Raw genomic sequence first — 14687 nt, forward strand, 5'->3', positions numbered from 1 at the left:
AAATGAAGTTTAGAAAATGGAGAGTCAGAGAGTAACTAGTGTGTCTCTATTCCTGTCCAAGAAAAAAGGTACTGATTCTAACCCTAAAGTAAAAAGGCTAATTGCAAGACTAGCTTGGTTGATCCAATCCTCAAAGAGCACCCTGCTTCCTCTGCTCGACTTCTGGTGCATAATTCAGTCCAGAGTCTATCAGTCAACTAGTGAGGGGCAAAGGATGGTCTCGGTCGTACGACTCACTGTGAAATCACACACTAGCATTCTACTTTTCAAATATGACTCTTCTGAGTTTGGTTAGTGCAGCTCACCTCCCAAGAAAATCATCACCCCTCAATGAACTAGCAAACTGAATTTTGGAGCCTGCAAAGCTGAGACCCAGTCCTTAGAACATGGTGACTTCAGCCAGCCCAGCATGACAAAGCCAGCTGGCCTCATGGATCTTTGCTGCACGAGAAGAGAGATGGTGGGCGTTCTCAGCAGCCACAGACTGGTGAGCCAGCCTTCACCTTGCCTCTCATTCAGTCACACTGGGATCAGAGTTTAAGAAGAGGGAATTAGACATGAGTTTATTTTGGGGCTTTTGCAGGACAGATGCCCAGCAGAAGGGTTCTCAACAGTGACTGAGAGTTTCTGTCTCCCCTAGAACCCACAGTTCAATGAACTGAGTGCGGTGAAGCAGCCAAGTGGCCGAGCTCTGGAGACAATCTGCTTGAGACTTTAGTTGTGGCTTCTGAGGCTAGAGAAGCCCTAGAAATAAATATGCAGGTGAATCATATAGAGAGAGACAGCTACCTCCTAGTCACCACTCTTTGATAACCAGATTCACAGCTTGTGCTGCTTAGCATGTAGTACCTAATAGAGGCTGAGGACAGTGTTGTTTTTTAAAAACTTTCCTGTAGATTCAAAATCACATCATGCTTTAAAAATAATTCCTTAATATCATCTAATAGCAATCTGTGGTCACATTTCTCCAGTTGTTCCGAGAATGTCTTTTACACCTGTGTTTGTCCGAGCCGGGATGCAATCCAGGACATGACATTGCATCAAGTTGTTATGTCTGTAAATTTCTTTTAGTATACAATACTCCCTTTTTTCATGGCACTGACTTTTTAAGAGATTGAGCCAATTATCCCATAAAATAGCTCACCTTCCATATCTGTCTGCTTCATTCTTTGTGGTCTTAGCTTGTTCCTTTATGCCATGTGTTTTGGATAAACTATAAGTTAGATCTAAAGCTTTGATTAGATTCAAGCTAAATGTTTTTAAGCAAAAGAAAAAATATAAATATCCTACGTGATGTCAAGTACTTCATATTGCCTCACCTCACAAGACAGTATTGCCTGGGCATTAGTGGTGCTAAGGTTGGTACTGGATTAAGATGGTGTCCTTCTGATTTCTCCAACATTTAGTTACCTGCTCCTCTTGTGACCAGGAAAAAGGAATCTGTCCAGTGGTCCTTTGGTACCATATGAATGTCCTGTTCCCCATCAACCATTTGTCTAAAGGTTTTATCAGCAATTGATAATCTTTGCCTGAATCAATAATTTCCCTTTGGAGTTTCCTTTTCTGTGGCAGCCGGTCTTATGCTGCACTGTTTACTAGTTATGACATAAAGCAAGTCATTAGCTTCTTGACTCTTACTTCCCTCACCTATAAAATAGGTATAAAAATAAAACCAATCCAGAGGCCAGTCCAGTGGCCTAATGGTTAAGTTCACGTGCTCTACTTCAGCAGCCTGGGGTTCTCAGGTTTGGATCCTGGGTGCAGACCTACACATTGCTTGTCAAGCCATGCTGTGGCAGCATCCCACATACAAAATAGAGGAAGATTGGCACAGATGTTAGCTCAAGGACAATCTTCCTCAAGGAAAAAGGGGAAGACTGGCAACAGATGTTAACTCAGGGCCAATCTTCCTCACCAAAAAAAATAAAAATAAAAATAAAACCAATCCATATAGCTTTTGGAAGTATTAGTTGAGATAACCATGTATCCATGCTTTGCCAGGTGCCTAGTGGCATGTATGCATGCAATAAGCATTGGCTATTTGTTATTACTGTGCTTTTCCTTATTTTGGTGGTGACAGCTCACAGAGCATTATCCACTTACTGCCAGTCTCAAGTCCCTGAGGCAAATGACAACATATCTGATGAAATTGCTGCAAAGGGGTTGTGACAGTTAGACTTTTGAAGAATATTGACTTGTAGACCATTTTCTAAAGGCAAATGGGAATTTGTTTGAAATAAGTGCTGCTTGGATCAGTGTTTCCTAAGGCGTGTTATAGGAACTAGTAGACCCCCGACACGCTCCATAGGAGAAGGGTTCTATTGTTAAAATAACCTCTGGAAAATCCTGCCCATTCTTTTCCTCTCTTAGGGTTTCATTGTGCATATTATTAAGTTAAAAGTTCTAGAAAGCCTCTCAGGAAAGAAACCTGCTTAACTTTGCTTAATCAAATATTTTCTCACCTGTTTGCCTGTGGACACTACCACCCTGCCTCTGCCTTTTTAAAACCAAGTAATACATATAAACAGTACATTGAGCTGCCTTAGAATCGTCCAAAGGCTTGAGTGAGGAGGGAGTCGAACTGATGAGCCAACCCCCAGTAGAGAGTTGGAAGGTGTCTGCCACTGGCCTTTGGATCCTGAAAAGCTGTGCAAGCTAGAGGAGTTCTTAAGAGGTTCATTTCTTTCTTGGGGCAGAAAAAGCAGAAATTGATTGTTGAAACAGCCAAACTCTTTTCCTTAGATTTTCTCCAGAGCTTATCAGGACTCCTAGAGGATCTCCGAGTCCACCTGTCGTGTAGGTGTCCCACCACCACCGGGATTGCCTAGGCTGATAGGAATGAGTCCCTGGGGCCAATGCACAGAGACCAAACCACATAGAGGGTGTCACGGTTCCGAGAAAGAGCAGAAGATTTGGAGTCAGACGAACAGGGGTCGGTGTCATAGCTCTACCAGGCATTCACCGTGATCCCTGGGCAAATCCCTTACCCTCTCTGAACTTCAGTTTCTTCATCTATATAATAGTGACTGTTAAAGCACTTAGCTCAAATGGTTGTGAAACTCTCATTAGATACATAAAAGCATTTTTTAAAATATTAAAATTTCCTAATTTATTTACTTTTTATTAATTTACTTTTAATGTTAAGGGTATTCTTACTGATCTTCATGGCTCATATTTTGGGGGTCCACTAGTCATTCTTTTACTCATTCAACTTATCTAATATTTATTGAGCCACTTACAGTGTACCAAACACTGGGTTAGGTGCCAATATAAAATATAGAGTAAAGCAGATCTAGTTCCTGCCTTCATGGAGCTTACATTCCATAAATATACACACAAATAAATTTATCATTGAAACCACCTCTCCTCAGGTACTGATGTGATATTTAAAAATTCGGTATATTGCTATAAACTACTATAAATAGATGCATTTGAAGGTAATATGCATGAACTGTTCACAAAAAAATCAGAAAATGAATTTGTCAGTTTAAATAAAGAATAAGATTATTAATGTAGAACTAGAAGAGACCTTAGGAATAATTTATCTCAATCCCCTCGTTTTATAGATGAGGAAAACCAGAACCCTGAGTACTACAGAAATTTACTCAGTCACATATTTGTGTGTGTGTATGTGTGTGTGAGAGAGAAAGAGAAATTAGGGATCTTGAGGCCAGGGTTAGAACCTAGATTTCCCTTCCCGTAGGCAGTGCTTTCCACTCTGCTGGATTCCATCTGAAAGGGATTGTAAGAAACAGATTCTATTTTAACAGTGTGTTATGATGATCACACTTTGGTACAGTGTGTTCCAATTATAAGAAATTGGGGATGAAGCACAATTGATTTTTCCAACGTTTGGTCCATGAGACATTAATATTTTAATAGATGTTAGGTTATCACTTTTTAAGTTTCTCGGTCAAATTGGCTTAGGAAACCCTGCATCCCCCCCCCCCGCCTTTAGAAATCCATAAATGCGTATTGTGATTGTAAAAGATCGTTCCTGCAGTAAGGAAACCTCTTCAACTCTGGACAACTCAGCGTTTCCCAAACTTGTTTGACTAAGGACTCTGTTTTGAATTATTTAAAAATGTGATTAATGTGCTGGAAAGTGCAGCCTTAGCATCAGTGTGGTTGCCTTCTTGGTAAAGTTTGTGAAAGCTCAAAAGTAGACCAAGTTGGACTACACACCTTTAAAAAGGCAGTGTCTTGGGTCTTAGGATCTCAGGCTGACTGTGGGTGTAGGAGCTACACCTCATAGGATGCATTTCCTTAAAGTGACCATGTCCTTTTAACCAAGGACTGGAATGGGAAACAATGAAAGTTTAATTTAAGAGTATGTTTTGATATATCTTTGGAGGAAAACAACTCTAAGTGTTTTAATTATCATTTTCAAGCATTTTAAAAATTATTATTTTTATTTTTAGGTATTCACAAGCCCAGAGTTCTCCAAAAGGGTGTGGTGTCTTCACAGGACATCCAAATAAGGTAGCTGAACATCTTGCTTCTGAGGTAACTGTGTATCCTTATTTCAGACTCGTCCAAGTCTGTGGATGTGAAGCCTGTCTGTGGCTACTTGGTCAGGCCATCCAAACATGAGACTGTTAGTGATATTTTGAAGTCTTTGAGACAAAAGCCTAGCTTGCTAAAGAACTTTGGTTCAGCAGAGAGACAGGGAGGTACAGCGAAGAGAGAATCAAAAGCCTGGAAATTTGCTGCTGAGAATAAATGCTAGCTGCTCCCTGAGGTGATTTGTCTGTGCACTCCACTCTCTACAGATGTTAGAGCCTCTTTTTGAGTAAGGACCCGAGGTTCTTTGGTAGCACTTTGATATCCTGCTCGAATTCAATATGTGAAATGGAGGCGTCTCTCTGTGACTTGGAGCCCACAGCAGGCTTTGAAGTCTGATCCAATTTTTGCTGCCTACTATTTGATGTTGAAAGGATGAAATGAAGAAAATGTACAGTTTTTGCCAGTAACTCTGCTGAGCATATGTAAGATTAAAAAAACAAAATCCTTTGGATGATGTACTTAGAAATGTTAAGTAGATTAATACCTTCCTATAGATTTTCTTTTTTCTTTCTTAGGGATAAAAATTAAGTATAGAAGAAAATCAGCACATATCTGCTTTTATATTCTGGACTATAATTAATTTAAGAAGGGGCTAGATTGACTTGTTCAAAGGAAGACGTGAATGGAGCACAAGGTGTTGAACCTTTACTACTAATTGCCCCAAGGAGAGGATCTCCATTCAATTTTAATGCAAGACAGGGGCAACTTACAGCATGACCCCAATATACTTAGTTTCTTCCTCATACAGTTGGGGTTCGGGGTCCCTTCATTAAATGGAAGCCATGTCCTTAAAGCTGCTTCATCAGAGGATAAAAATAATGTTTCTCTTACCGGGTCTTTCTGAAGCACTCAGTATCTGGAACTGACTCACTGTCTTCTCGGACATGCCATGCTGCTCCAGATCACCCAGGACTAAGTCCCTCAAGGGGAGCCCCTGCAAAACCTGGTAAGAAGAACATTTTTGATTGCACGCTGCTTCTACCATTCATGTGCTTGTGTACTTTTTAATGAGTTGTTTGGGCAGGACTGTCTAGAAGACAGGACTCAGATAGTAATATGACTTAATGTTAGCAAAAAGTGCAGGTTTGGGAAGCCATAAAGGCTGGAAGCAAAACTTGTATTAAAGGTAGCATTTTACTGCCTACCTATGCCACTTAAGTTTACTTTTCTGAGGGAAGAAAATACTTTTCCCTTCGGTTATAAGAACCTCAAATTAGGAAACTGCTTCAAACTTCATTTTGTTAAAGAAAAGATAAACAGCTGACCAGCTTTCAGTGGAGCAGATCATTCAGGATCCAAATCCAGGGCTTGGTAAAGAATGTAAATTTAGGGGCCCGCCCCGTGGCTGAATGGTTAAGTTCACGAGCTCCGCTTCTGCGGCCTGGGGTTTCACTGGTTCAGATCCTGGGCGCAGAAGTGGCACCACTCGTCAGGCCACGTTGAGGTGGTGTCCCACATGCCACAACTATAAGGACCCACAAAGAAAGTACACAACTATATACCATGGGGCTTTGGAGAGAAAGAAGAAAAAAAAAAGATTGGCAACAGATGTTAGCGCAGGTGCCAATCTTTAAAAAAAAAAAAAAGAAAGAATGTGGATTTAGTAAGTAGTTCTACCCTTTTGGCAACATGGCCACTCTTTCAGCAGGAATACAGACATCTTGCCATACTCCTTTGGGAAATAGCTATTTCTGGCCCCTTTTCTAAATTCTTTTCCACAGAACATCTTAAAAGTCAGTTTTCAGGCTTATGAGTGGCTATAATCAGTACTTCTAGAAGATAAAATAGAAGCGTGATCACAAGAAATATTTATGAACCACAAAATACAAAGGACAATGTGGACCATTCCAAAGAAAGAAACCTTTTAATGTAAAATACCACCTTTACGCTTACTATCGACCTCATCTATTTTTCTGAAATATTTTTCTCAGGACTCTCTTTTTAGCCTGTTTTTCAGTGACAAAGTAGTATTATATGAAGTGGAAAATGCATAATAAATATGTTCGGACCTCCAGTCCATATGGAACTTAAGCTCTTGGAGAAAGACAAGAGAGGATGAGTATATTATAGCAGAACCTTTTAAATGGATATGAAGAAATGATAAGCTTGTCAAAGGGAATATTGTCCCCACAGCCAGATAGTGTTCAGGAATACGGCCACAATGAGGTAGGGGTAGGAGTAGTACAGAAAAGAGGAAAATTTAGGGAAAAGACAGTGTAGTGGAGCAGAATCCATTATGCAAGAATTTAGTTGGCATTTTTCTCTATCCAAACAGATAACCTCTACCTTTTAATCAGGTGCTTAGACCATTTACATTTAATGCGGTTATGGAATATGTTTCGGTTTAATACTGGCATCTTGCTATTTGTTTTCTACTTATCTCGTCTTCTATTTGTTCTCTTTTAGCATTCTTTAAAATAGATGTAACTTTAAAATACATGTAAAAAGAAAAATTTTAAGTATGGTTGAGTAGCCAAAGGTACAAGTTCTGGGATCAGACCTGCCTGGATTCAAATCTCTGCTTTCCTGTGTAGTGTTAATAAAGTTATGTAATTACTCCTTACCTCAGGACTTACGCATATAAAATAAAGAAAATGAGTAGTTCATAGCTGAGGAGTTATACTGAGGATTAAATGAGCTAGTGTAGGTAAAGGGTATAACACACTTTCTGGTTCATAGTAAGGGTACCTTATTATGTCAGCTGCTGCTATGGTAGTTATTGTTATTGATATAGATGAACTTTGCATTTATATTATAAGTATGAAGTAGGGAAATAAAGTTTATTGTAAGGCATTAAGTTTTGATGGGATAGTTCAGCGGGAGTAAAAATATATGGCATTTTGAATTAACTATTAAAGAGACTTGTTAGATTACAACCATCTTTACCAGTCTTTAGGAAAGTATCCCAGAAAGTCAAACTTAGTCATAACTTTACATCTGACCTGCTGTAAATGGCTCATGTGCACTTTCCTGTCAAATTATTCCTTCTAGTCTAGACAGTTCTCTATTGGGTCTGCCACGATGACCATCACTCCTCCTTATACTCTTGTAAACAGCATTCTAAGTGGACCTCCTGCTTCCATTCTTTTTCTCCTTCAACTTCTCTTATGCACACATGCCTGAGGAGCTGTTTAAAAGCATACCATGATCATGAAATTCCCTTCCTCCATATTCTTCAGTGGCTCCCCATTGCTCCAGCATCAACTCTAAGCTGCTTGGCATGACATTCACGGCTGCCTCTGTTCTGGTCCTAATCTTCCTTTCCAGCTCTGTCTTCCACTGATCTCTCTCCCTCATCTGTGCTTCAGAATATCAAAACTATTCTCGGGGCCGGCCCCATGGCCAAGTGGTTAAGTTCTTGCGCTCCACTGTGGCAGCCCAGGGTTTTGCAAGTTTGGATCCTGGGCGCGGACATGGCACTGCTCGTCAGGCCACATTGAGGCGGTGTCCCACATGCCACAACTAGAAGGACCTGCAACTAAGATATACAACTATGTGCCGGGGGGATTTGGGGAGATAAAGCGGAAAAAAGAAAAAAAAGATTGGCAACAGTTGTTAGCTCAGGTGCCAATCTTACAAAAAAAGGAAAACAAGCAAACAAACAAACAAAACTATTCTCTATTCTCCAAGCATGCCTGGTGCATTCTTGCCCTTGTATGTGACTTTGTTCATGCTGCTCCATCTGCCCTGCCCCGGCACCTTGCCGTGTGCCCCGCCCCCCATTTGTTTTCCCTTTTACTCTGAGTCCTCTCCATTCTTCAGGATTCACAGTGGCTCCCTCTGTGCCCTTTATTCTTACAGTATTTATCACATCCCGCCTTTTATTATAATTATTTTCATGCATCTACTAGATTTTATACTCTCTGGGATCATCTCTTTTCATTTCTGAATTCTCTCCTTGCAACGTAGCCTAGGTCCTCAAATTGAATTCTTGAGTATCCAAAGCCATGATGAAATAAATTGGAAGCCAAAATGAAATGAAACTTTTGAGTGAGTCAGAGAAAAGAGAGAAGTTTTAAACTGTATTTCTAATAATCCTGGAACAAAATAAATGTCTCTTAGTCACCCCTAAATAAGTATAACGTACCAGTAGAACAAGTTAAAATGAGCCAAGCTGTTTATTTTGTGGCTGTTGTTGTTTTGGACAGGAAGAGAGGGAAAGAAGGTTTAGGCAGGAAAAAGCATTAGGAAAATCAAATTCCCCTTGACCTTAGAAAGCAGCAAAGATGGACTGAAGTACAATAGTTTTCCAGTTTTGTTTATGTTTTCAAGGTTCTCAGCTGCAAAAACAAGAGTACATTCTGTAAGAGACATTTTAGCAAGTTATACCTTTGTGTTTAATTCTTTGCCTTAAATGACCCGTTATTTCAACCCATCTTTCTGTGAAAGGCTGAATGAGAATATTGTGACCTTTTCTGTTTAAAAAACCCGCTAACAGCCAGCAAAATTTGCCTTCTAACTTGCAGTGAGTGCTTACTTCATTGTTCTGTAAAGGGGTCTGGTGGGATGGGAGGTGGACGGAGGCGTAGAATAAAGTTACCTGATCAGGCCAGCTCTGCTCAGAGCAGGCAGATAAAGAAGTGTGCAGATGTAGGGCTTGGACAAAGGCTGTCTTCAACTCTTTAGTCAGAGAGTCTCAGAAGGTCTTGATTTGGTCCATTTGAGCCTGACTCATTCCTCACATAGAAGAAGAAAGTACAGTATACCCAGGAAGTGCATAAAACGAATCACTTTGCCACTAGTCCAAGCAGCGAAATTATTTAATTGGACTGACAGGCATATATATAAACCTGATCTGATTTTACTATGTAAAAATTTATTCTTTAGGCATTTGTTCTTTATTTATTCAATAAACAATTATTAACACTTACTTAGTACTGGGAACTGTCCTGGGCCAGTACTTCTCAAACTATTTTGAAAGACCAGTTCTGGGTTGGTTGTTTTAACTTCCAGTTTGCGCAGTCTGATACTTTCGTGAAATACAGTAAAAATGAATTACAATATAAACAATCACACGTTCATGTGTGTGTCAATAACAAATTGATCTAAACTTTTCTAAATTTCTTACTCTAAATTAAACTGCTCTAAATTTCTTTACTAATCTTGTTGGGACCAGTAACAAGAATCAGCCTGCAGACCACACGTCACTGGCACTGTTCTAGGCTCATGTGACACATCAGGGAACAACATAGTCAAAAATTCCTATCCTCATGATGCTACATTCTAGCAGAAGGAGACAGCAATAAACAATAAGCATAACACATCAGTCAGTTGTATGGGATCTTAGAAGGGCAAAGTGTTATGGGGGAGAAAATACAGCAGCAGAGATCAGGAGTGGCCAAAGTGTGGAGGATGGATTTGGAGGATGGTGTACTTTTAAATCGGGTGGTCAGGGTGAGCTTCATTGAGACGTCTTGAAGGTAGTGAGCTAGTTAGCCATGTGGCTATCTAGGAGAAGAGCATTACAGGCAGAGGGAACAGCTATGGCAAAGGCCCTGAGGAGAAAGCATGCATGTAATACGTAAGGAGTAGAAAGAAGCCCATGTGATTGGAGCTGAGAGAGCTAGGAAGAGAATCGTAGGAGGTGCAGGGGCCAAATGATGCAGGTCAGTACCTCTTAAAGTCGTAACTAACACCCTGATGATCTGGTTAAAATGAAGATTGTGAGTCAGCAGGTCTGGGTGGCTCCTGAGATTGTGTAACACTGCTGAGCTTCCGCATGGTGCTGATGTTGTTGATCTGAGGTCCACATTTTGAGGAGTGAGGGTGTAAACTCAGTGATGTGGAGAGCCACTGAGCATTTTCAGCAGAGTGGCATGCTTACTCCAGCTACTGGGTTCAGGATAGACTGTAGACATCACCAATGGACGAGCTATTCTACGTAAGTTATGTTTTCCAGACAGCTGAAACTCTAAAACCCACGACTCCCTTTCATACTGAGCGTACTCAACACAATTCTCCTTATTCTTAGTGTCTCGGGACATGATTATTAACAATTATCACACTGGGCTGTAGTGCAGAGAGATCCTCAGAGACCATTGTGAAATGAAACCGTCTACCCTTGCATTCACCCTCGACCATTATGATTTTTACTTAATGTGCCTAATTATTCTTACTTTCCCCTCTCTCAACACAAAGCTGATGTGTCTTGCTATTGTTAATGACACTTATTGTAACATACTTTCCTTCCCCCTTCTCTCTTTTCTCCTTTATTGTGATCTAAAAAATAGATTTTAAGCATTTTTACTACACTAAAAAAAATGGATCTACATGGGAGATCTGAGGAAATCCTCTATGAATAAAAGAAAGGGAGCAGCCACATATGGAGGAAGTATCTACTTTGGGCACATGCTTGTGCTTTACCTGTATTTCCTTAGTGTAAAGTACATGCGCTTTAGTTTAACTTTGTGACCTGCTTGTTTGGGGCCTGTCATTACCTGCCCCTGGGTTTCCTGCGATACCTCACCTAAGTCAGGCAGTCCTGCCCTTGGTTATCTTCTCATCTACAGGTAGTATAAATTATTCATATTTCTTTTTGAAGGTCAAAAAGCCATTGCACTTGCTAAGAGTAACTTTACATCGCGTCTTGAAGAGTGGTACATTTTTAGGGAGCTGAGGAGCAAGCAGTATTGTATCAGCCTTCCGAGGGAGTCACACTTGGCAGTACACAGTGTCGGGGTGCAGTAGAGCCCCCAGAGGGAGTCTAATGTTGAGCTTCAGTGATCTGATTTCACAGCTTTCTTCAGATTTGCTGAGCAAATCATACACATTTTCTTTCACCTAGTTGTTTCTCTGATCCTATCTACTTCATTATTTTTTACCTTTCTTGTCATTCATTACTACATTTTATTGATCTTGGCAGCAGTTCAGCTATCAGAAAGCGAACTTGGGCTGTATTTTATCCTTGGTACTCTTAATCCTTAGGGTGGCCAAACATCTCAATACTCCTGGAACTGAAAGTTTTCCAGGATGTGGATTTTTAATGCTAACACCAGAACTGCCCTAGGCAAACTGGGACAAAGTCGGTCACCCTATATTAATACTGGAAGTTGAACTTGATTTGAGCCAGAACATTTTTTTTTTTCAAATTAGATCACATATCAGGCAAGACTAAGCCTTAGATCTGTGACACAGAATCGCCTCACACTGGCCGCCTGGGCTTGGAAGGGGATGCAAGCAGCTGGCCAAATAGCAACCATTGTGATCATAAAGGGCTCAGATGTCGCCCATTTGACAGGGAGAGCGTGTTCTTACAACGGAATCTCAAAGGCAACATAATCCCTTTCAGGAAGGCACATGGAAACCAGACCCTACATGGAGGGAAGGCTACTGCGCCTCTCTGCCCCACACCCAATGCTATTACGGAACACCACACACAAGACTTGGAGGCCGCCTCTGTGCCTTCCTGGAGGGGTAGTCTCTGGTGCTCTGAATCCCTGCTCTTTTCAGCTCCTGTTGAGCTGAGCCATCTTTTCTTCTTGCCTGGGTGCCATAGGATTCGCCATAAACCCCCATCAATGAGACCGATAAAGCCCCAGTCTCGGGACTTTTCTCAATGAGAGGGTAAAGGAATTACAGGCATATAATTCTTACCTTTAGCATGGGAGGTAGAAAAAACACCTCCTTGTTAAAGGATCTTTTTTAGACCGGCGTTTCTCAAACTTCAGTGGGCATCAGATTCACCTGGACCCCTTGTTAGAACATAGATTGCTGGCCTACTCCATTGTTTCCGATTTTGTGTGGGGTGTAAGAGAGGGTGGATTTGCATTTTTATCGTGTTCCCAGGGGATATGATCCTGCTGATCTGGGGACTACCTTTTGCGGAAGACTGCTCCAGACATCTCCTATCTCTATGATACTATACTGAATCAGAAAAAATGAACTATATATATGACTTTCTATTCATTCAACAAACACTTCTTGAGCACCTACTATATGTCACCCATAGGCCAGGAAGTGAAATAAGACACTTAAAAGACTAATGTAATTCTAATATCTTGGTCTTTGCAGCTATTTTCCAAGGCAGGTTTGGTAACATACTGAGTATCCATATTTATCTCAAGTGGTCTCATTAAATTCTCAGGAAGTTGTCAAGAACAAAGTTACATTTACTTATAACTTTCATGTAGAGGAGGAGGAGGGAACTGTTCCAGACTTTTGTAAAGTATCTCAATTTCTAAAATTATTAGGAATTATTGCCTTTAAAGGATATTTCTATTTTATAAACTCTACTGCCTCTGCCAGCCACTGCAAGGCAAAATTTCTCTAACACCCACCAGGACTGAATACTTGCACATATCTCTCATGTGTCTGTCCTGGCTTTTTGCAAAAGAATTTAGGCAAAGCCAGCATAAGGAGGCTTGTTTGAGGCTTGTGGGCATGAGGGCAGAGGGATGGAAGGAAAAGGAGGAGAGGAGATTAGAGTTCTCCTAAAATCCCAAATTTAATTTCTAATTTAGCCCCATTTATATTAATCATACACCTTCTCTATTTGGCTTAAAAGACTTTTCTCATTTTTACTAGATCTGGGTTTTGAGTTTGTTTTTGTTTTGCTTTATTTTGTAATTTTGGAGAATGCAAAGCGAGTGCTTGGAACATCAGTTGCAGTTGTGGCAGTTTACCCCAACTGAGGCCTCTGTCAAAATTGTAGCTTTCTAAAGGAATTCTGTAGCATCTCTATTAAGAGGAAAAGTTTCATTTTGACACCCGCTTCCCCTGAAATTTGGGGATATGGATGATAAGGAGGAAGGGGTGTGGTCCACATAGGTCAGCACCACATCCACTCCTCAGCCAGCTGAGTCAGTGAGATTCTGTGTTGGAGGAGTTGAGGCTGAAGGGGAAAGTGGCTGCCGTTATGAGAGCTGATAGTTAGAAGCCATGGGGGTCATTTGTCAGCCACAATTCCCGAGGCCACATATCTCAGGGAAAGCCTTGTGAGAGCCTGTTTTCATTCCTGCAACTCGTTAAAGCACGTTATAAAGTTGGACCGTTTTTGGACATTATTTCTGCTTAGATTGTTACTGCCAACATATCTAAAGAGAGTTCAGCAGGAACTTTTCTGGTGCTTTCCTGAGGGTGTCAGGTCAGGATGCTGTTTTTGCTGATGCCAAGTTAGGTTCTGGCGTTGACCCAGAACATCGGGAGTGCAGCTGCCAAGCAATGCAAGGTGGGGGTGTGCGAGTCAGGTTAGGGTACTTGGCTTCCAGAATTGGATGTTGACGGCATGGCTGTAAAACATGCCGGGAGGAATTTTATTTTAAATTCTTTTCTTACTTGATGTATTTGAAACAGCACGTAAACTACCCTGTTGACCTTGGCTGCCTAGTTAGTTTCATTTTAAAGGATTCTTTTCAACTTTAAAATTAAACATAGGCTAGTATGGTGGTAGGAGTGAAGTGATTTTTCTTCTTTTTACTTTTGTTTGTTTTCCAAGATTGGAAGTAATAAATTTTTTTGAGTTTCTTTAATAGACTTTTTTTTAGTAGTTTTGGGTTTTCAGAAAAATTGAGCAGAAAGTATAGAGTTCTCTCTTCCCTTCCCCATTTCTTCTATTATTAAAGTATTGCATTAGAGTGGCTCATTTGTTACAATGATGAGCCAAGATTGATATATTGTTATTAACTAAAGTCCATAAATCACAGTAGGGCTTACTCTTTGTGTTGTATAGTCTAGGAGTTTTTACAAATATATAGTGGTGTGTATCCACCATTGCAGTATTAAACAGAGTAGTTTCATTTGCTTAAAAATCCTCTGTGTTCCACCTATTCATCCCCTCCTCCCTCCTCGTAAGCTCTTGGCAACCACTGATTTTTCTTTCTGTCTTCATAATTTTGCCTTTTCCAGAATGTCATATAGTTGGAATCGGACGGTATATAGCGTTTTCAGATTGGCTTCTTTCTGTTAACAATATGCATTTAAGGTTCCTTCATATCTTTGCACGGCTTGATAGTTCATTTCTTTTTATTACTGAAAATATTCCATTGTCCGGATGTACCACAGTTTGTTTATCCATTCACCTATTAAAGGACATCTTGATTGCTTCCAAGTTTTGACACTTATGAATAAAGCTGCTATGAACATTTTTGTGCAGGTTTTTGTGTGGACATAAGTTTTCAACTCCT

General features: G+C 40.4%; 1 protein-coding gene across 17 annotated transcripts in view; it reads left to right on the forward strand.

The window, feature by feature from the left end:
* MYO3B (myosin IIIB) overlaps window positions 1-14687 on the forward strand; it is a 409912-nt gene that overhangs the window by 321882 nt on the left and 73343 nt on the right. For 10 of the 17 annotated variants that reach the window (XR_011528404.1, XM_070580113.1, XM_070580111.1 and 7 more), the window contains 2 exons: window positions 4422-4506; window positions 5413-5512. Coding sequence is in view for 13 of the 17 variants with exons in the window: in XM_070580113.1 (XP_070436214.1) it covers window positions 4422-4506; window positions 5413-5512 (185 nt within the window). In the remaining 4 variants the exon portion in view is untranslated. The remainder of the gene's footprint in view (window positions 1-4421; window positions 4507-5412; window positions 5513-14687) is intronic. The other 7 variants (XR_011528407.1, XR_011528406.1, XR_011528405.1 and 4 more) reach the window with 1 other exon arrangement.

The sequence above is a fragment of the Equus przewalskii genome, chromosome 17 (assembly GCF_037783145.1).
Source record: "Equus przewalskii isolate Varuska chromosome 17, EquPr2, whole genome shotgun sequence".
NCBI classification, from domain to species: domain Eukaryota; kingdom Metazoa; phylum Chordata; class Mammalia; order Perissodactyla; family Equidae; genus Equus; species Equus przewalskii.